Source organism: Natator depressus, chromosome 2, assembly GCF_965152275.1.
Source record: "Natator depressus isolate rNatDep1 chromosome 2, rNatDep2.hap1, whole genome shotgun sequence".
Taxonomy (NCBI): Eukaryota; Metazoa; Chordata; order Testudines; family Cheloniidae; genus Natator; species Natator depressus.
Window position 1 is genome coordinate 47939911 of NC_134235.1, and position 10028 is coordinate 47949938.

The 10028-nt window shown below is 47.9% G+C and overlaps 1 protein-coding gene across 1 annotated transcript; it reads left to right on the forward strand.

Moving 5' to 3' along the window:
• Positions 1–3344: 3344 nt before the first annotated feature.
• On the forward strand, positions 3345–8327 carry LOC141981227 (uncharacterized). The gene is made up of 3 exons (XM_074942904.1): positions 3345–3401; positions 6740–7109; positions 7698–8327. Exons 1-3 carry the CDS (start codon positions 3345–3347, stop codon positions 8216–8218), a joined length of 948 nt encoding a protein of 315 aa, XP_074799005.1. The 3' UTR covers positions 8219–8327.
• The last annotated feature ends 1701 nt before the right edge of the window (positions 8328–10028 follow it).

Consider the following 10028-nt stretch of genomic DNA (forward strand, 5'->3'; position numbering starts at 1 on the left):
ACTGCATTATTTGCTAGTACTGATAGCACTGGAGCTCCAAGGACAGAAGCACTGAGCAGCCTGACCAGTGTTACCGAGGCAATGACATTCCAGCCTTCAGCACTTCACACTGAGTAACTGTATAACCTCATCAACCAGCTTGGAACACTGGATGAAAATAAAGCTAAATGACAAAAGTGCTATTATCCTGGAGAACATGGATACTGTAATAATAATCACTTTTCCTTCTATAATATTCAGTAGAAAACTTTGCATTGCCTAAGTAGAAATGAGGCATATGTAGTTCAAAAGCCTGTACAACAAATATTACTGAGGGTTTCCTATGCTCATATTAAGCACATTTTCTCACTATGTCTAGCTTGCAAACAGGCATCATTTGGATTTGTCATTAATGAAGCACTGTTAGATATTGTAAAATGTCAGGCTATTAGGCCTTCAAGCAAAAACAACTAAGTGTTCTTCTCAGAGTGTGATTTAGGAAAATAACCATAAACCAAAATGTATTTCTTTGCAAACCCCAAAACAAACAAATAAAAAGTATATTGCACAAGTGACCCCTAAGATGTAGCTTGTAAGTGTCTATTTCCAGATTCAGCAGGAGACCAATGCTCTTTCAGCATGTCCTTTAGACCAGTGGTTCTCAAAGTCGATCCACCGCTTGTTCAGGGAAAGCTCCTGGTGCACCCGACCGGTTTGTTTACCTGCCACATCCGCAGGTTTGGCCGATCGCGGCTCCCACTGGCCACGGTTTGCTGCTCCAGGCCAATGGGGGCTGCGGGAAATGGCACAGGCCAAGGGACGTGCTGGCCGCCCTTCCCACAGCCCCCATTGGCCTGAAGTGGCGAACCGCAGCCAGAGGGAGCCACGATCGGCCAATCCTGAGGACGTGGCAGGTAAACAAACCAGTCCAGCGTGCCAGGGGCTTTCCCTGAACAAGCGGCGGACCAGTTTTGAGAACCACTGCATTAGACCAGTGTTTCACAACCTTTTTGATACCAGAGACCGGCTTGCTGCCTTCCTAAACTGTGTAAGGGAGATCTCAGAGATCGGCACCAGTCCACGGACCAATTGTTGAAAAACACTGCTTTAGAGGCTCCTCATCCCCCCTCCAACTTTCTATGAGGGTTCCACAGGGCTCTGTCCTTGTTCCCCTTCTCGTTTCCTTCTATACTTTATCTCTGGGTAATCTTAGCCGCAAATACAAATTCAACCACTATCTCTGTGCTGATGACTTGCATATGCATCTTTCTACTCCAGACCTGTCTCCTGCTGTCCAAACTAAAATCCAGCCTGTCTTGCTGACATTTCATGGATGTCTAGCAGTCAACTTAAGCTCAACACAACTAAAACAGAGCTCTTAATCTTCCCCCACAAACCCTCCAGCCACATCTTTTCTTGCTGACTGTGGACAACACCACATCCTGCCAGTCACTCAGGACCCTAGGCATCCTCTTTGACTCAGACCGCTCTTTAGGTCCTCACAGCCAGGATGTGTCTAAACTTGTTGATTCTTTCTGTATACTATCTCTGCCATATGGCATTTCCTATCCATCCACACAGCTAAAACTCTTGTTCAAGCTCTTTTAATCTCCTGTCTCAATTTCTGCAAAGTCTTCTCCATCTTTTGCCCCACTGATATCCATTCAGAATGCTGTTGCAAAAAAACATTCTCCTAATCTGTTGCATGGGCTCTTGTTCCCCCTCTTCAAATCCCTCCACTGGCTTCTCCTTGTCTATCATATTAAACATAAGCTGCACGTCTTCACCTTCAAGGCCCTTCATTGCCTATTCCCACCCTACCTACCATCTTTCATGCATTACTGAGCTTTCAGCTCCCACCTCCAATCAGCCAAAAATGCCAGCCTCCATTGCACCCTTGTTAAATTTTCAAAACAGCACCATTTTGCTTTTTCCTATGTTGCTCCTCATTGTTGGGAGGTTTCAGAGTAACAGCCGTGTTAGTCTGTATTCGCAAAAAGAAAAGGAGTACTTGGGGAGCATGCATCCGATGAAGTGAGCTGTAGCTCACGAAAGCTTATGCTCAAATAAATCGGTTAGTCTCTAAGGTGCCACAAGTACTCCTTTTCTTATTGTTGGGAGGAGCTCACTGTAAACCCGCAAAGCTCCTTAAAACTCTTCTTTGCTGTGATGTCTCCAAAAAAAACTTGACAACGTTTACTGGTATGTTGATACCACTGGCTATATCATACTGACCAATATTATCTTGTTTCCCTGTACTCCCCCATCTATCTGTATCCATCTGTTGTCTCTTGTCTTATACTTAGATTGTGAGCTTTTGGGGAGGTACCATCTTTTTGTTCTGTGTTTGTTCAGCATCCAGTACGATGGGATCTGGATCCAGGACTGGGGATCCTAGGCACTATAGTAATACAAATAAATACTAAGTAATAATTTTATATGTGGAAAATTAACTCTACAGTCATAAGGGGTAAATACTTGAGGCCAATTCCCCTCTCATTTACACTGACTTTATACTGATGTACATGTACTGATGTCAGTGGAGTTACTGTAGGCTTCCCAAAATGTAACCAAGAGCAGGATTAGGGGAATTTTAGGACATATCTGCACTAGAGATGGAAATGGAAAAAGTTACTTATCTTTAGTAACTGGAGTTCTTCAAGATGTGTGGTCCCTGTGAGTATTCATTGTCCATGTGCACCTCAGACTTCAAAGCCAGAAGGGACCATCATAATCTAGCCTGACCTCCTGCACCTTGCAAGTAACAGAACTTCACCCACTCCTTTCTGTAATAGACCCCTAACCTTTGGCTGATGTCCTCAAGTCATGATTTAAAGACTTCAAGTTTCAGAGAATCCACCATTTACTCTAGTTTAAACCCATGTTCCATGCTGCCAAGAAAGGTGAAACCCCCCAGGGTTTCTGCTAATATGACCTGGGGGAAATTCCTTCTGGACCCAAAAGATGGTGATCAGTTAGACCCTGAGCATGTGGGCAAGACCCACCAGCCAGACATCTCCGAAAGAATTCTCTGTAGTAACTCAGTCTTCCCTGTCTAGTGTCCCATCACCGGCCATGGGAGATATTTGCTGCTAGCAGTCGGAGATTGGCTGAAAGCCATTGTTGGCAGTCTCATCATACTATCCCCTCCATAAACTCATCAAGCTCAGTCTTGAAGCCAGTTATGTTTATTGGCCTCACTGCTCCCCTGGGATGACTTTTCAGTACCTGTGTCTGTTGGTCTGTGCCTGAGCTATGCCTTCTTGTGCTCTGAATGAAGGGTATATGTGACAATGTGAATAACTGCCTCTCCAGTTCCCTCTCAACCATGAATCAAATGAGGATTTGAGCAGAGGGGAAGGAGGATGGGGTCGTGGGATACCATAGGGATGACACATCTGGAAGAACTCCGGTTACTAAAGGTAAGTAACCTCCATTTCTTCTTTGGGTGAAGCAAACTCATTAAGGAGAAGGATGCAAGGAAGCATGCTGCACCACAGATCTCTTCCACAGATGAAGGAGGCATTTGCAGATGAAGCTTCAACAAGGGCATAATGCCTAGTGAAGGTATGAATGGAGCCCTAAGTCACCACTCTACAGGCTTCTGAGATGACAATTCCCTGCAGGGAAGCCACTGAGGCAGCTTGTGCTCTAGTTGAGTTTGCCCTGACAGCCTGAGGGGAAGGATTTCCATATGCTCATAGCAGAAGAGAATGCCCCCTGAAATCCATTTCAGGAGACTTTGCAAAAAGATTGCTTCTCTTTCATTCTCTTGGTGATGAAACAAATAGTCTTAGACTTCCTAAAGGGATTTCTTTGTCTTTTGCAAGTAGAAGGCTAGAGCTTTGTAGACATCCAAAGATTGTCATCCCTGTTATTGAGAGGTTTCAGGTAGAAGATGGGCAAGTGAAGAGTCTGATTCAGGTGAAATTCAGAGGTGACCTTAAGGATGAAACTGGGATACAATATCAAGGACACTGTGTCCCTGTGGAACACCCAGTAGGTAGGGTCTGCCATGAGGGCCCAGAGCTCACCCACTCTTCTAGCAGAAGTGATTGCTGTTAGGAAGGCCACTTTCACAGAGAGGTGAAAGAGAGCAGGAGGCCAAAGGCTTTAATAGTGGGTTCGTGCCAAAAGTATCAAGTTCAGGTTCCAGGCAGATGCAGGCTATACTACTATTGGAAAGGTTCTGATGATACCTTTTAGGAACTCCATGTTTGTGGGATCGGTGAAAGACAAGCAGTTCTCCACTGGAGATGGAAGGCTTGATAGCTGCCAGATGCACACATAGTGAACTGACAGGTAACAGTTGAAGGTAAGAGGAATCTCAGACTCACTGGAGGCAAGTTACACTGTTGACACCATATGGAGAACCACTTCTATTTGGTGGCATAGCACTTCCCTGTAGAAAGCTTTTTGCTGTTTCTAAGAATGGATTAGACCTGTTTGGAACATGATCTTTCTAAGCTTGTTGTCCATCGAAAATTGAGGCCTCTAGATGGAGCGATGCTGGGTTGGGATGGTTAATCTTGTCCTCAGTCTGAGACGGTAGGTTCAGGAACAGTTGTAGGTGCATGAATGGGCAAGAGGCCTTTTGCAGAATGGTAAGGAACCAGAATTTCCTCAGACACCAACTTTCCACCAGGATCACTGTTGCCTTGTTCTGCTTGATATTCCTGGGGATATGAGGCAATAGAGGAACATAGTAGATCTGACCACTGCACCAGAAAGGCCTCTAACCTCTGGAGTTGTGTCCTGGGTGGCTCAGTAGCAGTAGGCTGGGCACTTGTTTGTTTGGGTCACAAAAAGGTACCAGGATAGAAAGCCCCACTGCCAGAATACATTCTGCACTATTAAGTGTGGAGTTCCCACTTGTGATCTTGGTGGAAATGCCTGCTTAGGCTGTCTATTAATGTGTTTATTACTCCTGGTAGGTGCACTTCTGAAACTTTGATCTGATATCAGAGACACCAGTTTCAGAGCTTGATTGCTTCCATACAGGGCGGTGAGAATTTGCTCCTCTGTTTGTTTATATAAAATACTGCGGCCATGTTGTCTAACATAACTTGGGTATGTATTGAGTGGATGAAGAGCAGGAACCTCTTGCAAGCTTTGTGCACTGGCCAAAGCTCAAGAAGGTTGATATGCAGAGCTATATGGTCATCCAGGTGCACTCCCCAACCTAGTAGGGAGGCATCAATAATGAGTGTATTTGTGGGTGATGGGAGAATGAAGGGAACCACTACATAGTCTCTTTGGTTTCCCACCGAGTGAGGGATGTGATGTCTCTCTGAAGGATCGAGACTCACTTGCTTAACGTGTGTCTTCTTGGAGCACAGTCAGTCCACAATTATGCCTGAAGGCACCAGTGGTGGAGTCTCTTAAAGGGTGTGACCATGGGGGGGGTCACATGCCCCCCCAGATTTCTGCCAGGGTTTGCCAGGCACATTCAGTCACATGGCGTGGCTGGGTCTCCTCCCTGCCCTGCAGCTGCCAGAGCCGGCAAACTGCATCCCATGGGGAGAGGTAGAACGAACAGCTGGGAGGTGCCGGGAAGGGAGACTAAGGAGTGGGAGGGCTGCCGGGGGTGGGGGTCATGACTTGAGCTGTTCCCTGTGCGGCTGAACCTTTAAATTGTGCTCCCCACTATCAGCAGATAAGGGTCATCTCTTGGAGCATGGGGGCCATATGGCCTAGCAGGAACAGAAAGGACTGGACTGTCATCAGGAGGCTGAGTTCGAGTTGGGTGATGAGGTTTTTCATTGTGAGGAATCTGTCTAGTTGTAAGAATGTGACGGCTGGGATCAAGTTCAGGTTTGCTCTGATAAATTCTGTAACTTGTGGGGGTCAAATTGGATTTTTCTAGATTTACCTGAAGTCCTAGATCATGAAAGAGGTCTAGTAAGGACTGTTGCCCATGCCTCCTGTCATAAATATAAAGGGAAGTGTAACCACCTTTCTGTATACAGTGCTATAAAATCCCTCCTGGCCAGAGGCAAAATCCTTTCACCTGTAAAGGGTTAAGAAGCTAAGGTAACCTAGCTGGCACCTGACCCAAAATTACCAATGAGGGGACAAGATACTTTCAAATCTGGAGGTGGGTAAGGGAGAAAGGTTTTTGGCTGTGTGTGTGATACCTTTGTTGAGAACAGATCAAGGATGAAAGCCTCCAACTCCTGTAAAGTTAGTAAGCCCTGGTCTACACTAGGACTTTAGGTCGAATTTAGCAGCATTAAATCGACGTAAACCTGCACCCGTCCACACGATGAAGCCCTTTATTTCGACTTAAAGGGCTCTTAAAATCGATTTCCTTACTCCACCCCTGACAAGTGGATTAGCGCTTAAATCGGCCTTGCCGGGTCGAATTTGGGGTACTGTGGACACAATTCGACGGTATTGGCCTCCGGGAGCTATCCCAGAGTGCTCCATTTTGACCGCTCTGGACAGCACTCTCAACTCAGATGCACTGGCCAGGTAGACAGGAAAAGAACCGCGAACTTTTGAATCTCATTTCCTGTTTCGCCAGCGTGGCAAGCTGCAGGTGACCATGCAGAGCTCATCAGCAGAGGTGACCATGATGGAGTCTCAGAATCGCAAAAGAGCTCCAGCATGGACCGAACGGGAGGTACGGGATCTGATCGCTGTATGGGGAGAGGAATCCGTGCTATCAGAACTCCGTTCCAGTTTTCGAAATGCCAAAACCTTTGTCAAAATCTCCCAGGGCATGAAGGACAGAAGCCATAACAGGGACCTGAAGCAGTGCCGCGTGAAACTGAAGGAGCTGAGGCAAGCCTACCAGAAAACCAGAGAGGCGAACGGCCGCTCCGGGTCAGAGCCCCAAACATGCCGCTTCTATGATGAGCTGCATGCCATTTTAGGGGTTTCAGCCACCACTACCCCAGCCGTGTTGTTTGACTCCTTCAATGGAGATGGAGGCAATACGGAAGCAGGTTTTGGGGACGAAGAAGATGATGATGATGACGAGGTTGTAGATAGCTCACAGCAAGCAAGCGGAGAAACCGGTTTTCCCGACAGCCAGGAACTGTTTCTCACCCTGGACCTGGAGCCAGTACCCCCTGAACCCACCCAAGGCTGCCTCCTGGACCCAGCAGGCGGAGAAGGGACCTCCGGTGAGCGTACCTTTTAAAATACTATACATGGTTTAAAAGCAAGCATGTGAAAGGATTACTTTGCCCTGGCATTCACGGCTCTCCTGGATATACTCCCAAAGCCTTTGCAAAAGGTTTCTGGGGAGGGCAGACTTATTGCGTCCTTCATGGTAGGACACTTTACCACTCCAGGCCAGTAACACGTACTCGGGAATCATTGTACAACAAAGCATTGCAGTGTATGTTTGCTGGCGTTCAAGCAACATCCGTTCTTTATCTCTCTGTGTTATCCTCAGGAGAGTGAGATATAATCCATGGTCACCTGGTTGAAATAGGGTGCTTTTCTTCAGGGGACACTCAGAGGAGCCCATTCCTGCTGGGCTGTTTGCCTGCGGCTGAACAGAAATGTTCCCTGCTGTTAGCCACAGGGAGGGGGGAGGGTTGAGGGGATAGCCACGTGGTGGGGGGAGGCAAAATGTGACCTTGTAACGAAAGCACATGTGCTATGTATGTAATGTTAACAGCAAGGTTTACCCTGAAAGAGTGTAGCCAGTGTTTTATAAAATGTGTCTTTTTAAATACCGCTGTCCCTTTTCTATTCTCCACCAGCTGCATGTGTTTCAATGATCACAGGATCTTCTCCTTCCCAGAGGCTAGTGAAGATTAGAAAGAAAAAAAAACGCACTCGAGATGAAATGTTCTCCGAGCTCATGCTGTCCTCCCACACTGACAGAGCACAGACGAATGCGTGGAGGCAAATAATGTCAGAGTGCAGGAAAGCACAAAATGACCAGGAGGAGAGGTGGCGGGCTGAAGAGAGTAAGTGGCGGGCTGAAGAGAGGGCTGAAGCTCGAATGTGGCGGCAGCGTGATGAGAGGAGGCAGGATTCAATGCTGAGGCTGCTGGAGGACCAAACCAGTATGCTCCAGTGTATGGTTGAGCTGCAGCAAAGGCAGCTGGAGCACAGACTGCCACTACAGCCCCTGTGTAACCAACCGCCCTCCTCCCCAAGTTCCATAGCCTCCACACCCAGACGCCCAAGAACGCGGTGGGGGGGCCACCGGCCAACCAGCCACTCCACCACAGAGGATTGCCCAAAAAAAAGAAGGCTGTCATTCAATAAATTTTAAAGTTGTAAACTTTTAAAGTGCTGTGTGGCATTTTCCTTCCCTCCTCCACCACCCCTCCTGGGCTACCTTGGTAGTCATCCCCCTATTTGTGTGATGAATGAATAAAGAATGCATGAATGTGAAGCAACAATGACTTTATTGCCTCTGCAAGCGGTGATCAAAGGGAGGAGGGGAGGGTGGTTAGCTTACAGGGAAGTAGAGTGAACCAAGGGGCGGGGGGTTTCATCAAGGAGAAACAAAACAGAACTTTCACACCGTAGCCTGGCCAGTCATGAAACTGGTTTTCAAAGCCTCTCTGATGCGTACCGCACCCTCCTGTGCTCTTCTAACCGCCCTGGTGTCTGGCTGCGCGTAACCAGCAGCCAGGTGATTTGCCTCAACCTCCCACCCCGCCATAAACGTCTCCCCCTTACTCTCACAGATATTGTGGAGCACACAGCAAGCAGTAATAACAGTGAGAATATTGGTTTCGCTGAGGTCTAAGCGAGTCAGTAAACTGCGCCAGCGCGCCTTTAAACGTCCAAATGCACATTCTACCACCATTCTGCACTTGCTCAGCCTGTAGTTGAACAGCTCCTGACTGCTGTCCAGGCTGCCTGTGTACGGCTTCATGAGCCAGGGCATTAAGGGGTAGGCTGGGTCCCCAAGGATACATATAGGCATTTCAACATCACCAACAGTTATTTTCTGGTCTGGGAATAAAGTCCCTTCTTGAAGCTTTTGAAACAGACCAGAGTTCCTGAAGATGCGAGCGTCATGTACCTTTCCCGGCCATCCCACGTTGATGTTGGTGAAACGTCCCTTGTGATCCACCACAGCTTGCAGCACTATTGAAAAGTACCCCTTGCGGTTTATGTACTCGCCAGCTTGGTGCTCCGGTGCCAAGATAGGGATATGGGTTCCGTCTATGGCCCCACCACAGTTAGGGAATCCCATTGCAGCAAAGCCATCCACTATGACCTGCACATTTCCCAGGGTCACTACCCTTGATATCAGCAGATCTTTGATTGCGTGGGCTACTTGCATCACAGCAGCCCCCACAGTAGATTTGCCCACTCCAAATTGATTCCCAACTGACCGGTAGCTGTCTGGCGTTGCAAGCTTCCACAGGGCTATCGCCACTCGCTTCTCAACTGTGAGGGCTGCTCTCATCTTGGTATTCATGTGCTTCAGGGCAGGGGAAAGCAAGTCACAAAGTTCCATGAATGTGCCCTTACGCATGCGAAAGTTTCGCAGCCACTGGGAATCGTCCCAGACCTGCAACACTATGCGGTCCCACCAGTCTGTACTTGTTTCCCGAGCCCAGAATCGGCGTTCCACAGCATGAACCTGCCCCATTAGCATCATGATGCATGCATTGGCAGGGCCCATGCTTTCAGAGAAATCTGTGTCCATGTCCTGATCACTCACGTGACCGCGCTGACGTCGCCTCCTCGCCCGGTAGCGCTTTGCCAGGTTCTGGTGCTGCATATACTGCTGGATAATGCGTGTGGTGTTTAATGTGCTCCTAATTGCCAAAGTGAGCTGAGCGGACTCCATGCTTGCCTTGGTATGGCGTCCGCACAGAAAAAAGGCGCGGAATGATTGTCTGCCGTTGCTCTGACGGAGGGAGGGGTGACTGACGACACGGCTTACAGGGTTGGCTTCAGGGGGCTAAAATCCACAAAGGGGGTGGCTTTACATCAAGGAGTAGTTCAGGCAGGACTTCACGGAGGGTTCCAATAAGAAATGGTGCACCTAAGTTATTGTTCTTATTGGAACAAGGAGGTTAGCCTGGCCTCTGATTGATACATGGCTAGATTTACCTCGC

What these genes read in the sequence shown, in the direction of transcription:
- LOC141981227 (XM_074942904.1), top strand. Translation starts at nt 3,345, where the DNA reads ATGGGGTCGTGGGATACCATAGGGATGACACATCTGGAAGAACTCCGG. An exon ending in AAGAACTCCGGTTACTAAAG is followed by an intron (nt 3,402 to 6,739) that starts GTAAGTAACCTC and finishes GACCTGAAGCAG; the next exon opens with TGCCGCGTGAAACTGAAGGA. An exon ending in AGGCGGAGAAGGGACCTCCG is followed by an intron (nt 7,110 to 7,697) that starts GTGAGCGTACCT and finishes ATTCTCCACCAG; the next exon opens with CTGCATGTGTTTCAATGATC.